Source organism: Cajanus cajan, chromosome 4 (genome assembly GCF_000230855.2).
Source record: "Cajanus cajan strain Asha chromosome 4, NIPB_CcT2T_4, whole genome shotgun sequence".
Classification (NCBI taxonomy): Eukaryota; Viridiplantae; Streptophyta; class Magnoliopsida; order Fabales; family Fabaceae; genus Cajanus; species Cajanus cajan.
The window spans coordinates 10,138,373-10,157,454 of NC_138520.1; the positions used below are offsets into that span (position 1 = coordinate 10,138,373).

The 19,082-nt window shown below is 36.6% G+C and overlaps 1 protein-coding gene across 2 annotated transcripts; it reads right to left on the bottom strand.

Moving 5' to 3' along the window:
* Positions 1–1,396: 1,396 nt before the first annotated feature.
* Positions 1,397–18,519, bottom strand: LOC109807289 (MIF4G domain-containing protein / MA3 domain-containing protein). Of its 2 annotated transcripts, XM_029274422.2 has the most exons (14): positions 18,361–18,519; positions 18,179–18,273; positions 17,233–18,049; positions 17,076–17,143; positions 16,250–16,332; positions 15,334–15,433; positions 15,103–15,188; positions 14,936–15,018; positions 13,635–13,762; positions 13,449–13,550; positions 12,478–12,771; positions 12,267–12,389; positions 10,557–10,712; positions 1,397–2,334 (listed from the first exon to the last, which is right to left on the bottom strand). In XM_029274422.2, the coding sequence occupies exons 1-14, from the start codon at positions 18,362–18,364 to the stop codon at positions 1,951–1,953; spliced, it is 2,523 nt and encodes an 840-aa protein (XP_029130255.2). In that variant the 5' UTR covers positions 18,365–18,519; the 3' UTR covers positions 1,397–1,950. The 2 variants fall into 2 exon arrangements, with proteins under 2 accessions (XP_029130255.2, XP_082928333.1); XM_083072207.1 differs by lacking the exon at positions 10,557–10,712.
* Between the last annotated feature and the right edge of the window lie 563 nt (positions 18,520–19,082).

Consider the following 19,082-nt stretch of genomic DNA (forward strand, 5'->3'; position numbering starts at 1 on the left):
ATTTAATATCAAATTAAATAACAGAAATATTATTTATTATATAATCTTGATAATTAAATATTAGGTTCGATCATTTTAATATTATGTAGCAATATCTTATGTCTATGGACATGATATATGCAATATCTTACTTAAGAATTAAATTACATTGATGAGATGTGTCTATTATTCATAGTATGTAATACTATGTTATTTATGAGATAATTTTAAAAATTAATTATTATTTTTTATATTTAGTAATGATATTAAATTTTATACTATTACTTATAAATATTACTTATATTAGTTGAAATTAGGCACTTCGTGCCTTTGTGTATTTTATTTAAACAAACAGAAAAAAAAAAGAGAAAATAAAAGTTCAATTCTGCCAAAAAAAAAAAATAAAAAAAAAAAGTTAAGATAGATGATTACTTATAATAAAAAGGATAAAGTGGTCCAATCTAAATGTGTACACAAAAGAAGAGAATCTATTTTATTAATAATATAGATAAAATAGTAATTATAAGTAATAATATTACAAATATGCAATTAAATTTAAAATAATTCATATTTCATTTTAATCAATAATTTCATATTAAAGAAAAAAACCTATAATTGTATAAGAATAAAGACTAATATATACATTTATATATATAACAACATACTTCGTTTTTTAATTTAGTTGTCCCTTTTAAAAAATAGTTGTTAAAATTATTTCACAAATAATAATAACTTATGATTTTATAAATATGTAGTTAAATTTTAAATGATGATATATTTATATATCTATGTACATCAGACAAGAAGGAATATGAACCCTAGATGAAACCATGAAATTCATAAATTTCATTGATCTAATCTAATCAGAATTAACGAACCAAATTTTATTAAATAAACTATTAATCTCCTGTCAAAAAGAAAAAAAATTTATTAAGCTACACACATTAATTATACTCAGCTAATTTGAATTAGTGATAGAAAGTTAAACTTAACAATAGTCATGATTGAAATTATATTTAATAAAAAAATAAATTACTCACATTTAATATATTTATTATAAAATTTCAATAACTACCAGTAAATATTATTTTTTTAATAATCAAAAGATGAGAAAAATTCAAGTGATACTGAACTCAATATCCTTAAATAAGATCTCAAATTCGAATCTTATGTATTAAAAAAACATGATTGAAAAAAAAGATTTCACTATAAATAATCAATTACTTTCTGATAAAAAATAGTCATTAACAAAATTGATAGATATTCTATATCAATAACATGATTACAAAATAAGAAATTACTGTAATAATAAAATAAAATATCACAATGAACAATATTCTCTTTGAATATTTAACCATAATCAAAATTTAAATGATTAAACTGAATAAAAAATGATAATTATAAACAATATTACCCCTTTGTAAGTATTCGAAGCAATTGCATAACCAAAACTCACTCGATATCACTGATTAAATTGAAACAGCCGTATGCCGTTTGATCCATACACTTTGTGATTACCTATTCAACCATCTCTGATAAATGTAATGGGGCTTTTCCTCTATCATCTCTTTCTACATAAAGTGTATTGAATGCTTTTATGCTTGAAATATTACATCACTCATCTTTAAACAGTTCACAAATCCTAAACCTCAGCATCGAGTTTTAGCACCTGGCCTCAAAGCTTTTATAATTCAACAACCTTTGAACTTCACTTTCCTTAAATCACTCCAATAGCCCATATGTGAAACCAATTTCAAATCACCTTCTAAGGATAGGGTGCTCTGCACTTTTCATTCAAAAATACTTTACCGAAACTAATTAGGGCAATGGTAATTCAAAATTTCAAAATCATCTGCATCTGCTAAAACTCAGTTCCTCTCTAGAGACATCATCAATGCAACTAGCTGTACGAGCCACAAATATGGATAAAATATTAAAGCTACAAAATTGGGTCGAATCCAAAATTTCCTTTCACATCAAAACTCCTTCCACATTATTAAGGGCTCTTTTTGCTAACTTAAAATTTTGAGTTAGATCTTTATTGGTTTTCACAACGTACTCCCTTATGAAAAATTCAAGGCCTTGCCTAAGACTTTCAAGTTCAGGGGTCACTGCTGCACGTGTGAAAATATTCCATACCAAGTTTTCAGGATACTCAAAAATGGCCTCAAACAGAATGCGGAAATGCATAATCCTTTTTGGTGTTAATAAGGTGATATCATTCAGATCCAGAGTCTTCAAAAGAGCAAGGGAGAGAGTGAATGAGGCAACCATTTCAGCAACAAATTTTGCCAGGTGCATTGACCTCATAAGTGGCATTGACTCCAGCTCCTTAAACTGGTCCCACAGGCAAAACTGCAAACAAAGCATAGGAAAATAATGAGAAAAAGATTAATACAGAAACAAAAAGTATTAATGTATTATCATAATAACAGCAAGTAAAAATGTAAAATAACACGATTCAAATTCCAGTTCCTAAGCATGCATTGTTATAAACCTTTTAGCTATGGTTATTATCAATCTCCTAATGAAAGTCAACATGCCTATATTATATATGAAAAAAAAAAAAACTAGAACATGTTAACTTGCTCTTGTAACTGAAAGCCAATATACATATAAACAATTTCTATGGTATGAGAACATCTTCAAGAAATTCTAACTACTGGGTTCATTTTTTTCCAACAAAGTACACATTTCAGAGAGTAGACACATGCATGACCTGCCTTCTAAAAAGTAGTAACTAGATTTAGAAATTAATTTATCAAAACAACTCAACCCATGAACCCAAAACGTATCATTACCCTGGGATGGCCTCATGGAAAGCAAATAAATTCATGTATTAGCTGTTCAAAGAAAAAAATTGATGTTTTTTATCCAATTCATTTTGCCAAGAAACTTGTAAAGAAAACAACCTGTAATTTAGGTTGTGTACAGGTGTAAAAAACAAAATAAAGTATGAATTCTAATGAATTTATGGAAAATCAAGCTATCTGATAATATTCCCTACAAAACCCTGAAACTTTTCAGTTTGTTTCTAGGATATTGGGATTTGCATCCTACTTTTTGCAATACTATATGTCCAAAATAGTTAAAGAGAGATTTTGGTGGTGGTTGATTCAACCCCAGATGTATGTGCTTTCGGAGTAAAGACACAAGAGCTGTGCACATTTTTTAAGAGCAGCAGTTTGATCCACATCTCTGGATAAATTTCTTCAAACTCACTTTCAAGGTACTTGAATCTGAATGATTTTCATGTTATTGAATTGATGGATGCAATAAAATAAATAGGCATAAAACATAATCAATCCCTAAAGTTTAGGGATTTAGATAAAACTGACTAAGGAAACTAAACTAGAAATTAGGAGAGGATAAACTAGTATATCTAAACTATATCTTATAGAATTATCTTAACACTCCCCCTCATGCTGGAGCATATATATCATATGCATCTAGCTTGTTACATATATATGTTATCCTAGGACCTCGTAAAGATTTAGTAAAGATATCTGCAAGTTGATCCTTGGAGCAAACTGAGGAGGTCTTGATGATACCGAAGAGGATCTTTTCTCTGATGAAATGGCAGTCAACCTCTATATGCTTTGTTCTCTCATGAAAAACTGGATTAGAGGAGAGGTATAAAGCTGACTGGTTATTACAAACTAGTTCCATATGACCAACCTTGCAAAACTGCAACTCTTGAATTAAGAATTTTAGCCACAAGAGCTCACATGTGGTGTGAGCCATAGCACAGTATTCTGCTTCTGTACTTGATCGTGCAACAACACTTTGCTTTTTACTCTTCCATGAGACAAGATTACCACCCATGAAGACACAATAGCCTGATGTTGATCGTCTATCACTTGCATCACCTGCCCAATCTGCATCTGAATATCCAACAATGTCTGTATGTCCTCTATCATTGTAAACAAGTCCTTTTCCTAGAGATCTTTTGATGTATCTAAGGATTCGAACAACTGCAAGCCAATGACTCTCACAGGGAGAGTTAAGAAACTGACTTACAACACTCACAGGAAAAGATATATCAGGTCTGGTCATGGTGAGATAATTCAATTTTCCCACTAATCTCCGATATCTTCCTGGGTTAGGATAAGGCTCCCCCTGATTAGGCATAAGCTTCACATTGGGATCCATGGGAGTGTCAACTGGCTTACAATCTGTAAGTACGGTCTCTTCTAGAATATCAAGGGCATATTTTCTCTGAGAAATAGCAATACCGGACTTTGACTGAGCAACCTCAATACCAAGGAAATAACGTAGGGGACCTAAATCCTTAGTTTGAAAGTGTTTAAATAAATGTTGCTTCAAAGCCTTGATGCCCTCCTGATCATCACCTGTAATCATAATATCATCTACATAAACAACAAGATAGATAAATCTATGTGTCGATGAGCGTCTAAAGAAGACAGAGTGGTCTGCCTTGTAGCGGATCATTCCAAATTCCTGTATAACTTTGCTAAACCGACCAAACCAAGCACGAGGTGATTGTTTGAGGCCATACAAGGACTTTTGTAATTTACATACAAGACCAGACCCCCCTTGAGCAACAAACCCGGGAGGTTGATCCATATAAATCTCCTCCTCCAAATCACCATGTAAGAAGGCATTTTTGATGTCTAATTGAAACAAAGGCCAATGCCTCATAGCAGCCATGGCTAGGAAGAGACGAACTGAGGCCATCTTCGCAACTGGTGAGAAAGTATCGCTGTAATCCAAACCATATACTTGCGTGTATCCTTTAGCCACAAGACGAGCTTTCAATCTATCCACTTGTCCATCAGGGCCCACTTTAACATTAAATACCCACCGACAACCAACAACGGATTTTCCAAGTGGAGGTGGGACAAGTACCCAAGTGTGGTTAGAGTCTAAAGCTGTCATCTCATCAATCATTGCTTGTCGCCATCCTGGATGGGTTAAGGCCTCCTGTATTGTCTTGGGAATGGTAATAGAGGAAATAGCAGAGACAAAAGCATAATAGGTAGGAGACAAACAATTATATGAAAGAAAGTTATAAATACGATGAGGATTACAAGTAAAATGACTACCTTTACGAAGAGCAATAGGCAAGTCAACTGAGGTAGGTGGGGCCGGAGTAGGTGAGGAGACTGAAGCAGGAGTAGAATCACATGGCTCAATTGTAGAATCATTGGGAGGAACAACAGTATGTGATCGACGCTCATAGGTTATAAAGGAATTATATGTGAGAGAGAGTAAGAGAGAGAGAGAGAGAGAGAGATGAGAGAAGATTTGTAATAGGCAAAGAATGTAATTCATTAACTACTGAAAACAGACTACAAGACAGGTATTTATAGAGCCAATTAAGATTGGTCTATAATAACCTAATTATCTATAATAACAGAAAGATAACCTAATTATCTATAATAACAGAAAGATAACCTAAGTATCTATAATAACCGAAAATAACAATAAAGGAGTAAAACTATACTCCAATAGCCCCCCGCAAGCTCAAGTAGGATGAGGAGACTCAACTGCTTGAAGCTTGGACCGAAGTTCACAAAACCGCGAAGGTGAGAGAGCTTTGGTGAGCACATCAGCACACTGATCAATAGCTGGAACATGAACAACTTGAAGACACTTGGCAGCCACTTTCTCGCGAACAAAGAATAGGTCCAATTCCATATGTTTGGTGCGTGCATGAAGAACCGGGTTGTGAGCGAGAGCAACAGTGCTCAAGTTGTCACAGAAGATAATTGGAGTAGAATGAGTGACTTTAAGTTCAGATAGCAAGGTTTGGATCCAAGTAAACTTCAGTTGTAGCGAGGGCAAGACTTCTGTATTCGGCTTCAGTACTAGAGCGGGCAACTACAGTTTGCTTTTTGGACCACCAGGACACGAGATTTGGTCCAAGGAAGATGGAGGCACCAGATGTAGATCTCCTATCGTTAGGATCAGACGCCCAGTCTGCATCACAATAGGCATGGATCGAGAGAGAGGAAGGAGAAGAAGCAGGTTGTAGACGAAGACCCCAGGATGTAGTGCCCTTTAGATACCTGAGAATTCTTTTGACAGCTGCCCAATGATGTGTAAGGGGGTGGGACATGAATTGACAGACTTTGTTTACAGAGAAGCTAATTTCGGGTCTTGTAATAGTAGCATATTGTAATGCACCTACAACTGAACGATAGAGAGAAGCATCTAAGAAATCTTCAGAGCCTACTTTTGATAGTTTGCTGCCAGAAATCATGGGAGAAGAAATGGGTTTTGAGCCTTCCATATCAGTACGATTTAATAGGTCACGAATGTACTTGCTTTGAATAAGAATGAGAGAACCATCAGGCTGAGACTTTACTTCAATGCCAAGAAAGAAATCAAGATCACCGAGATCTTTGAGGGAGAAGATTGAATGAAGTTGAGAGACGAGTGTATGAAGGATTGAGGAATTATTGCCAGTGATTATAATGTCATCAACATACACTAGAATGTAGATGACATTATTGCCCTGAGAGTAATGAACAGTGATGGATCACATTTGCTGGCATAAAAGTTTAATCGCAGTAGAGTTGATTTGAGCTTGTCAAACCAAGCACGAGGTGCTTGTTTGAGCCCATAAATGGCCTTGTGAAGTTTGCAGACGAGATTTTTATCAGAAGCTTCAAATCCAGGTGGTTGTTGCATGTAGACTTCTTCTTCAAGTGTTCCATTGAGGAAGGCATTGTTAACATCGAGTTGTTGAATGGTCCAACGATGAGTGAGGGCAAGGGTGAGAATGAGTCTGACAGTAACGGGTTTGATAACAGGGGAGAAGGTTTCATGATAGTCAAATCCAAATTGCTGATTAAATCCTTTGGCAACAAGGCGTGCCTTGTACTTTTGGACCGTACCATTAGGATTTTCTTTGACGCGGAAGACCCACTTGCAGCCTATAGCAGTGCGATGTGGTGGAAGAGGAACAAGAGACCATGTGTTATTGTAAAGAAGAGCATTGTATTCTGTTTGCATGGCAGCAGACCAGGTAGGATTAGATAAGGCTTGTTTGGTGGTTTTTGGTTCTACCTGAGTTAATAAAAGGGTGGGTTGTAGGCGTGGTTTAACTATACCATCTTTGGCTCTTGTGGTCATAGGGTGCACATTGTGAGGGTGAATAATAGGAGATGAGGAAGGTTCAAGGTTGGAGGATGTTGGAATGGATAGAGTAGAGGGAGAGGTGCTGGCAGCAGTATTGGGGCTGTAAGAATTAGAGGTTGGGTTTGGTGAGGTTGCGGGTGGATTGGGAGAGGTGGGTCTGGTTGCATGAGTGGGTGTGGGAGTGGGATTTATAGTAAGAGGGACAGAAATAGGATGTTGGGAGTCACTAGTCTTGGAAGAGGAGAAAAGTTCCTTGTAGGGAAATTTAGTTTCATTAAACACTACATCTTTGGAGATGTAGAGACGTCCATCAGCAGCAAGACATTTGTAACCTTTGTGAGAGGTAGAGTAACCAAGAAAAACACATTTTTGGGATCGGAATTGAAGTTTGTGTTTGTTGTAGGGCCGAAGATGTGGGAAGCAAGAGCAACCAAAGATTCTAAGAGAGAGATAATCTGGTGGTTGATGGAAGAGTTTATCATAAGGGACAGCATTTTGAATGGATGAGGAGGGGAGTCTATTGATGAGATAAACTGCAGTGAGAAAGGCATGATCCCAAAACTGCATAGGTAATTCAGCTTAAGCCATCAACGTGAGACCAAGTTCAACAATGTGCCTGTGTTTTCTTTCAACAACTCCATTCTGATGGTGAGTGTGCGGACAGATTAGACGGAGTTGAATTCCAACTTCATTCAAATAATTAGTGAAGGAACGATATTCACCACCCCAATCAGTTTGCAATGCTTTGATTGGGTGGTGATATTGATTTTTAACCATAGCGTGAAATTGTTTGAAAATATTAAATGTTTGAGCTTTAGACTTGAGAAGATAGATCCATGTAAAGCGTGTGTGAGCATCGACAAAAGTTACATAGTATTGATATCCACAAGTAGACGTAACCGGAGCAGGTCCCCACAAATCGCTGTATACTAAATCAAAGGGTGTATTGTAAATGGTTCTAGACAGATTGGAAGGTAATCTGTGGGATTTACCAAGACAACAAGGAGTGCAGAAATTTGATTTATTATTGTGCACAAGTTGAATGTTGAAGTTCCGAGAAACATGTTTCATTACATCAACATTGGGATGTCCTAATCTAGAGTGCCAAGTGGCAAAGGAAACAGGGCTTGTTGCTGCAGTATTGACAGAAAAGGTCCTGGCCGGTTGCACTTGCTGGACAGATTGCGTACTGGGAGTAGGAAGGAGTGCAGGAAACTTGTACAGGCCATCAGAACCAACTGAGCCTTGGAGAAGAACTTCTTTAGTGTCCTGTGATTTGACCAAGCAAATGTGGGGGTGAAATTCAAAATATACAGAATTATCCTTGGAGAATTGACTAACACTGATTAGATTTTTTGTGATGGAGGGCACAAATAGAAGATTGTTTAGAGCGAATTGAAACTTAGGGTTGATTGGAGAATGAAAAGTGGTAACACCTGTGGAGTTAATGTGAAGCCCTTGTCCATTGCCAACATGGATTTGATCAGGTCCTTCAAAGGGAGTGAATTGATGAATATTTTGAGAAACGTTGGTAACATGATTTGATGCCCCAGAATCCGGATACCAATTGTTGTTGCTTGAAGAGGAGGATGATGCAATCATGGCTTGAGGTTGTGGCTGGGTGGAGGTGAATTGGACTTGAGGAGTAAATTGAGGTCTAGGTCCAAGAATTCCATGCTGATAAGGAGAAGACAAAGTAGGTTGATTGTTGTACCATGCGCCTGGGTTTGTATGTTGGTTGATGGAGGGGTGCGCGGGTACTTCAAGGGGTGAGGATGGGACATAAGTTTCATCAAAACGATAATAGCAGGCAGAGGCAACATGTCCATACCTGTGGCAGACTTGACATTGGTATCCAGCGAATCTGCCTCGACCACGTCCTGCCCGATTGGAGAAACGACCACCACGAGAATTGGTACGACCCCCTCGACGATGAGAGAGACCAGATTGATTGTCTTGATGAGCGAGATGTGCTTGTGGGTTCGTGGCAGACGGGTTGGGTTCAGTGGTGGCAGTGGTGACATTAATGGAGGCAGCGGCTTTCTTCTTGAATTTGTCAAGACGGGATTCATGACCAAGGAGCAAGGTCTCAACTTCATCAATAGTAAGAAGGTCAAAACGACTACTAATTAGAGACACGGTGGATTCGTATTCTTCGGGAAGACCTTCAAGAATTATATCAAGATGTTCCTTTGGAGAAACAGAGTCGCCTATGGCAGTGAGGGCATCAACTAGGGTTTGAATTCGAAGCACATATTCAGAGATTGACAGATTTTCAAGAGTGGTACTGCGAAGTTCATTGCGCAATTGGCAGGCTTTGGCATTCATATGAGAGTGGAAGTATGTGTGAATTTTGTCCCAAAGTTGGAAGGAGGACTTGCAACCAATGACTCGTGTAAGCATGTCTTTAGACATGGAGGACTGTAACCAAGATAGTAGTAATTGATCTTGCTGTTCCCAGGCAAGATAGGATTCAGAGATGTGACCAGCATCTCGGTCAGCAAGGGTTGCAAATTTTTGAGGAATTTGGGGGTTGACAAGATAATGGTGAAGGCGGTGACCCTTGATGACGGGTTCAACCTGTTGACACCAAAGAAGATAGTTCTTGGTGTCAAGCTTTTCGGAGATGGTGTGAGAGAAGGTGAGAGACGGATGGGTGTTAGCGGGAGGATTCTTGGGCGGGACGGTGTTGACTGGGTTGGCATGAATTGGTGGAGGCGGTGGTGGTGGGGAAGAATTCATTGTAGAGTCAGATTCAGCCATAGGGAGATGTTGGACGAGCGGAAACGGAGAGAAGAAGAAGAAGGGGATCAAGAAGCTCTATGATACCATAAAGGAATTATATGTGAGAGAGAGTAAGAGAGAGAGAGAGAGAGAGAGATGAGAGAAGATTTGCAATAGGCAAAGAATGTAATTCATTAACTACTGAAAACAGAGTACAAGACAGGTATTTATAGAGCCAATTAAGATTGGTCTATAATAACCTAATTATCTATAATAACAGAAAGATAACCTAATTATCTATAATAACAGAAAGATAACCTAAGTATCTATAATAACCGAAAATAACAATAAAGGAGTAAAACTATACTCCAATAGGTTATCCCAAATCGGTGTAGAGGATTGTCAGACCCTGGTAGTGTGGGAGGATCTGGTGCCTCTAAAATCCGAATTACTTTGCCAAATTGAGTTTTGATCTCTGAATAGAAACTTAGGAAAATATTGAATAACTTAGAACGATTTTTCATCAATAATATCCAAGTACATCTAGAAAAATCATCAATAAAGGTGACGTAATACCTATGCCCCAAAAGAGAAGGAACACGACTAGGACCCCAAACATCAAAATGAATAACATCAAAAGGAGACATAGCTCTACTATTAACACTATTAGGAAAAGAAGCTCTAACATGCTTTTCTAATTGACACGACTCACACTCTAAAGACTCTAACCGTGAGAGATGAGGTACCATTTTCTTTAATTTATTCAAGCTTGGATGACCCAGGCGACGGTGGATTAAACCAGGAGACTCAATAGATGCACATATGGTAGAGGTAGAAGGCTGAAGGTAGTAGAGACTATGTGATTCAGATCCGGCTCCAATCGTCTGTCCCGTACTCCGGTCCTGTATCAAGAAAGAATCAGAAGTGAAGGTTATGACACAGTTTAGTGACCGAGTCAACTTACTTATAGAAATCAAATTAAAGGGACATCTAGGAACTAGTAAAACAGATTTTAATGGTAGTGATGGAAGAGGAGATATTTGACCAATACTAGTGGCTTGGACTTTTGACCCATCTGCAAGAGTGATATGATGTGGAGTTTTAGGTGATGATAGGTTACGGAAAAGGGAGACATTACCAGTTATGTGATCAAAAGCACCGGAGTCCAAAACCCAAGGTCCAATAGACGTAGAATAAGAGAGACAGACCGTAGAATTACCAGTATGAGCAACAATGATGGAGGAAGGGGCTTGTTTAGTCGCCTTTAGTTGAAGATACTCTTTGTAATCATCGGCAGATAATGTGATTAGATGATTGCTCTTGGGTTCAATCTTGACTTCTAGAGCCGAAGTCGGAGATTGAGCCACTTTAGTTGTCTTGCTCGGAAAGCCATGCAAGGAATAACACTTGTCTCGTGTATGCCCATCTCTTTGGCAGTAGGTACAATGGAGGTTTCCTCTACCCCCTTTACCACGAACACGACCTCGACCACGCCCTCGACTTCCACGGTCAGTTGAACTAGGGATAAAAGCAGAGGGTGTGCCATTCTTGGAAATCTCTGCCATGAAGAGAAAAAGGAGAAGAACAACAAAAAACACCTCCAAACAATCCCGAAAGACCTCCGAGACAGCAACCAAACAGTCTCGAAATTCCGTGACAACACCCAAACAACCACGAAATTCCAAGCAGCAACCAAACGACCACCTACAGTGTGACCCACTGCCTAAAAAGGGTCAAAACAAGAAGAGGGAGGGCCGGCGAGTCCAACGGTGCAAACGGAGGCCTGGAGGGTGGCGCGTGAACCCCACGCACCGGCAAGCTTTTCTGACAAAAACTGCGCGTGAGACATAGGTCTAGAGGCAGCTCGCGACGGAAAGGCCGATCGACAACCTCTGAACACTCAGGCGGCGTCAACTCTGACAACCGCTAACAAAATTCAAAAAACCCTAGATGCCTTGGTGGCGGCTGGGTTAGGGTTTCCAAACCAAGACCAAAATGCTCTGGTACCAACTTGAATCTGAATGATTTTCATGTTATTGAATTGATGGATACAATAAAATAAATAGGCATAAAACATAATCAATCCCTAAAGTTTAGGGATTTAGATAAAACTAACTAAGGAAACTAAACTAGAAATTAGGAGAGGATAAACTAGTATATCTAAACTATATCTTATAGAATTATCTTAACAAAGGTTTTGCTGTTTTGGCAGGAGGGAGAAGTTCTTTTTCTTTTGTATACTGGAAAATTCAACATCTGCTTAAGGTGCATCTATCGATTCACAATTCAACAGTTATGATGCACTAATCATGTTTTTCATTAGAAGTGCTCCTCTTGTCATATATTTCCTCTATGTAAGTAGTTAAAAAATGTGGCTGTTTTCACTCATGAGGCAAATACTATGCAGTTCTACAATTTAGTTCTCATCTCAATCCTACAAGGAGAAAAAAATCAACCTGTAGAGTGAACTTGTGATTTTTGTCATGCTCGCACAACTTAGAAGCCAGCACTGTATAATACTTGTTGAAAACTTTCTCTTGCAAGCAACACTCTACAAGAACCCGCATGATATCTCTATCCTGCAAATCACAAGATGGAAGGCCACATGATTGAATAAGACATTACTAAACTGAAGAGAGAAAAAAAATGAATGAAAAAAAGGCTTACCTGCTTGCCTGGCAATTCCAATCTTAAAAGCTTCTCAAATGCATCAATATAATCCTCCCCGCTCATTATAATACAAAAGATTGCCCTTCTGGCATCTGTGTTCATCTTTTGAGCAGCAGCGAGCTGCAGCATTCGTTGGGTTTCAAGAATATCTTTGTCTATTCTGTTGGCAACTTCTTCAACATTATCTGTTGCAGAAGCCAAATCTCCAGACAACCACCATTGTCCCTTCTTGTCAGGATCAAGTAACTTGCTCCATTTAAGACCTCTAATCAAAATGTCATCAACTCTTAACTGAAAAAATTTAAATTAAGAATTTGAGGGACATATGAATGTCTTTTGAATAACAAAGAAATTCAAATGATGATTTTAGAGTCAAACAAAAATTTCTTTTTCACAATAGATATGCGAAGCAAAAGACTAAAGGCAAAACAACTAAGATGCAAAAATCAACTTGAGAGCAACTAGGCAAATGAAGTCTGGAAAGTTAGTAAAGAAGAATATGAATCTTCTCTTAGAAAAGAGAGCAAATAACATTGAGGTTGATCTTGTGAAGAAATTTACCACCTTTGAAAATTATACAAGATCATCTATTCTGAAACTACCCACATCATAAGAATTAAACTCAACATTGTCTTTCGACAATGACAAGCAAAGAATTTCAACAGTCACAGCCACTCCCTGAACCATAATACCTAGCTTGGATCTTCAATTATATATGTTTGAATAGTTCTAAATAAGATACATAGTTTTGTCTTATAAACAGTAGCATTTGCAGCATGGATGCTCACAGCCACAGGAACATCATATCTGAGATGACCAAGAAATCTATCCACAAAAGGAAAAAAAAAAGGGTTTTCTTTGCAAAGCATGACCTACATGTAACAGTTTTTTTAATGGGTTCAATTAAGGGATTTTATTTTATTTTGAAAAATAAAAACAATAATGGAACATAACAAGAGACTGGGAACCTTCTGTAACCACTTCTTAATCCGCGTTTGATGTGCAGTGTCCTCATTTTGCTTTCTTTTGTTGTTCTTGATGTCACATATGATTTCAAGCATGAAATCCATCTACAAGTATTACCAAGTAATCAGTGCTGAACTGTGTGCAGAAAAAAGTAGTTTTCTTTTTATAATAAAACATAGCATGCTCACTCTTTTACTGTTTTTCTTTTCATTGTCATCTCCATAGGAAGCCTTCAACTTATTTGATGTATTCTGAACACTAAGAATGAAATTTTTCATGGAAGATGGATCATCAGCCCTTATTTTCATACCACAACCTGCAGACAAAAACAATAAATCAGATATGGTCCACTAATTGATCAAGTTCCTATATGAATTCTATAGAGAAATAAGCATGTTACTGTATATTACATGGTATCATCAATTCACATAGATAAGGGGGAATATAGGAGATAAATGTACAAGTGAAGAAAGGAAAGAGGTAAAAGCCACATACACTAACAACAACAACCACCAAAGCCTTTTCCCACTAGGTGGTGTCAGCTACAGGACTCAAATGATGCCATTGTATTCTATCATGAATCCTTAGAAAATTCATTTAGACCTGAAGTCTTTTTTAGTGGCTTCACCTAGAGTTTTTCTTGATCTCCTTCATCTAATTATATGGCTATCCTGCATCCAGTTCACTCCTTACTGGGTTTCTATTAGCCTTCTTCTAACATGGCCAAACCATATTAGGCAAGATTATACCATCTTTTCCTCAATAGATGCTACCTCTCTAATGTCTGCATTCTTGATCCTGTCTTCTATGTCCAGTTATCTACTACAACATTCTTATCTCAGAAGCACTAAGCTTATGCTCCTATTGACTCTTTACTGCCTGGCATTTTGTTCCATACAGCACCAAAGTCTTATGGACGTTAAGCAGTAAAAATTATTAAAATGAAACAAACAGAAGAGATCTGTCTCACTGATATTATAAATTACAAATGTAAGACTACCCCAAGTGCTTGATATAACTTGGGAATCTACCAGTGAGGCAACCCCAGCCAAGCTTGGTTAGCTCTATGAACAAACCAAAGATTACACTGTGTGACAGTAGCTATCTGACAATATTAAGTTAGCCACATGCAAAAGAACTTTTGAGCAGCTCAAAAGCTAAAATTTAGACTTGGAAATTAGACATTTATAGCATATATTTCCTCAGTGTCAAAGTCGTCCAATGTAAAACCAACAAAACAAAGTGCATACGGTATCAACAAGGTAAAAATAAAATAACCTTTAAAGGAAAAGAGTCCATTTCACCAGCAAGCATTTAAATTCAATGTGGCACTTCCTTTAAATACTTAAGCATATGATGACCTAGCTATATTCTAGATATGGATTGTTAGGGAACTTTTATATAAACTTATACAATTTACATACAAGGAAGCTCTAACTAGAACCATACACAAACCAAAAACACAGAATTAAAAGGACAGAATACTTACATTGTAATAATGCCAGAATGATAGAGACATCCATCTCAGTTAAACGCTTGCTCAGCATGTCTAGAAAGTCATATATTAAATCACTGAAAAGCATTACAAGATATATTTTAGAAAATGTAACCAAAATAAGTTAATATAAAGTTCTTGGTGAAGTACAGTTTACCCACCTAGAACAGACTCCAAATATGCATAAATAGGATAAGAGAAGAGTAAGATTCCGCAAGGAGAGATTGTCTTCTTTATTGTACTCATCCTGGGCAGAAAATATATGAAGACTAAAATTCTTGTAGTCTCTAAAACACTAATGAGAGCAAAAGGTGGTCTAGAGAAGAATCTAAAACTGAGAAGGGAAATGATTAAACAAATAAAAAACACATTAACAAATTTGCATTCTATACCTCAAAGCATTTTGCAAAGGAAGCCATAAACCTTGCACTGAAGTCAACACCGACCAAACATGCCATCCCAGCAACGAATGCAGCGAAAACAGCAGCATACCTTCACAAGAAAAAATTGTCAGATACAATGAACACAACAACAGAAAAAGGCTAGAAAGCTATACACCTGGAACAGCCACCAGAAAAAATTACAGGAGTTGGGATTATATACAAGGTGAAAGGGACAAACACAATATATAACAGAAGATTAATGAGGATTGAGGAAGAATCTGACATATCCAAGGACCAAACAATACTTTCTGAATCCATATACAATCATTATAATAATAACAATGGCCTCAACACCCAAGATTAATCATTCTAAACTACATGGATTCCCACACAAGGGTATCTATAGTGATTTATTCACATCTTAGACATATTGTCAAACGAGTTTTAATCATGTTGTCCCTTCTCATCTGGACATAGAATATCCTCAGCCTCTTCCTTTTCCTATGACATTATTTTAGTATATGTTCACTTTTCCTGGTTGGAGCATCTGAACCTAAGCTTTATTAGGCTAAAACTAAATCTGACTGAACCCCCTCATACCATCAATCTTTAAAAGCTTAATTGTATCCTATCCCATCATTTAAGATTACAACTAAATTCAATTGAATATTTTCATTTATTTTCTGACCTTCCCCTAAAATCAAAATGGAGCCCAATAAATTGCTTCCAACATAGAAAACAAAAAAATCAATGATTTAGCAACTCCGCTGAGGGATGTAAGAGCATGTTTGTATCATCGTCTAGTTTCGTTCAACAACAAAGCTATAAGAGAGTAAAATTACATTCAACGTGGCTTTGGAATTCAGGAATAGAGTAAAACAAACACACACTAAGAGTAAAAAATAGTAAGGCTAAAATCCTTAACTGTTGATTGCCACGGGGGCCACCAGAACATGATGCCAAAATTTCCTGGGTCAAGATCTGTGAAGCAACACTACGAGCTACAGTCTGCAAAGAATTACATCATAGAAGTTACTATCAAAACTCCAGAAGAACGAAACTGCTTTTGTTTCAAAGAAGCAACTGTTCTGTAAAAAATTAAACATCAGAAACATAGGCATATGTCAAAAGATGGAAGTTGGCATATAAGTATGTATGTTGAGTCCACATGTCAAGTAGTTGGAATAGCAACTATCCTTTGAATAATCATTGCACCAGCAGTTTCCAATTCCATTAATTAATTTGATCCAATATGATGAATCAATTTAAACTTTAGCATAAACAGCAGGGGAAGAGTACCAGCACAATGATCACTCATTCTTTAGGTGGATAAGATGACCCAAGATTTTTCAAAAAAAAAAAAACTACCAAACTTGTACTACCTATGCTCTACAGTGACTGCAAGCTACATGCTAGAGTTAGCAAAACTGCAAAAGGTCTCGGCACTTAACTTCCAAACTAATTCTTGACAAGACAAACTAGGTCAAATTTCTTCTACAAGATTGATTACTTTATCTTTGGAAATGGGCACAGATAATAAAAAAAGATAACCTCTTTTTATTTAAAAAATGTTATATGCAAATCTAGTAGAAATAAAAATAGAAAAAGGACCATTTTTTAAGACTTCAGAGAATCACTAATACTCTCTTTCTCACCTCTTCTTTAATCCATTTCAAAACAAGATCATATAATTTTTATTTACAGAAATAAAACAAGCATCCATTCGTAAGACAACTACATAAGTAACATACCTGAAAGATCAAGGACAATTCCCCAGTTATTGACTCAACATTGGATTCAGAAAGCCTGTTAAGAAGGCCTGAAGAAACAAGTTCACACAGAAAGAAAAACAATTAATGATATACAATCAGACAATGCAAACAAAGTCAAAGCAAAGCCTCTCCTTACCTCGTATACGTCTACGAATTTGAGTATGCTCTTCAGGTTCATTGCCAGCACGAGCTCTCAAATGAGGCGCTATATATTTTTCTTTGGCTTTCTTTTCCGGAACTTCAGCAGGAGCATCCTCCAAATTCTCCTCCATTCCACAAGATTCCACAGGGCTGGACATGCCAACAGCTTCATCCTCCACATTGTCTTCCTGCGGTTGACCCGACAATTTCCTTTTCTTATGCTTCTTTTTTAAAGGCACACTTTCAGGAACATCATCAGTTTCTACCTCTCGATTAGAAGCTTCTACATGCCCCAATACATCGTCCCTCACTTCCGCTTTGACCCTTTTCTTTGACAATTTATCCTTCTTACTCGACGAGCTCTTCTTCAATCTCTTCACAGACAATTCACCACTACCAGAAACCTCCTCTTCTCCCATGAAATCAAAAGCAGACGACATTCCTTCGAGTAATATGTTCAGCCCATCATCCAACCCCCTCAATTTTCCTACCTTCACCTTGAGCTTCTTGGAAAGCTTCCTTTCCAGCTCTAGATCCTTTTCAGCAGCAGCAGAAACATCCTGCATCACCATCTCCACCATACTCTTTGCGGAACTCTTGTTAGAACCCTTTTTCATTCTCTTAATTTTCTTTGCACCAGTGACACGAATTTCCTCTGACACAGTGTGTTCTTCAGCTGTCTCATGTTTCCTAGAGTTAGATTCTAACTTCTGAACTTGTGTTTCCTTGGGACTAGGACTACGTGATGTGTCGGATTTGCTTTTAGTTTCTAGCTCTGAATTATTGCCACATTTTTTCGTAGCTCGAGATTTCTATAAACAACAAAATCAAATATAAAAAATAAAATAAAATTAAAAAAAAAAACTCACTGTTCTGGCGAGAAAACAAGGCATAAAACTTGAAGAAAAAAAGATAGAACATATAGGATATGACAGAATTACGTGATGGAGGAGCCAGGATTGGTGTTTTGATGCATTCTTCGCCAAGCGGGATTCTTTCCTTCGTTCCCGACGTGATTTCTCGGTGGTTTGTTTCTCTGAAACGCACACAAAAAAATGAAGATTAAGTTGCTTATGATTGAATGCAAATGCAAGAGTGAAAAATAAGAATTTTTTAGGGTTACCCATGATATGATTTGGTTCGTTTTCGATGAGGAAAGGGTGAAGAAGGTTAGAGGTATAACGGTGCTGTGGGTGGTGCCGGTGCGGAGGGAGAAGAGTGTGAAGGAGAATATTATTGTTGGGTTTCAAATTTGGGCAATAGAATAGGTCACTTCATTGGGCCTACAATTGATGGCCTGTTCATTAAACCAGGCTCCCATCCTTTTAAATTAGCAGTGGCAATTGCTATTCGCACGCCTCTTCCGTTACAAAGTAATGTTCTCGTAGTTGCAGAGGTGTTAATAGTTTTTTTTTTAAACTAATTTCTAGAATACTCCCTCTAAACTACATATTAAAATATTAATTTAAATAATATATAACATTGTTAAACAACATAATCATAAAAATAAGAAATTCAAGAATTTAAGAACAATATTATTGTTTTAATAAATTATGTAATTTCAATTTTATTATTTAAATACTATTACAATTTAAATTATTTTTATCATAATGATTAATTAAATTTTTAATTGTTATAAAATAAAGTGTAAATATATAACATGAATTCATATGTACGTATGTGAATATATTTCACTCAATAACTTATAAATATATTGAATTTTAAAGATCTAATCGTTTAACTAATAGTTCTTAAAATATAAATTAAATTTACATATTTTTAAAAAATTTAAAATTTATTTAATACTTTATATATATATATATATGAGAGTTCAAACGACACCAA

Excerpts from the sequence above, each read along its gene's own strand:
- LOC109807289 (XM_029274422.2), bottom strand. Across the intron at positions 17,144-17,232 it reads AATTCGTAGACGTATACGAG|GCCTTCTTAACAGGCTTTCT; the intron begins GTAAGGAGAGGC and ends TTGTTTCTTCAG. Across the intron at positions 16,333-17,075 it reads AATTGTCCTTGATCTTTCAG|ACTGTAGCTCGTAGTGTTGC; the intron begins GTATGTTACTTA and ends AATTCTTTGCAG.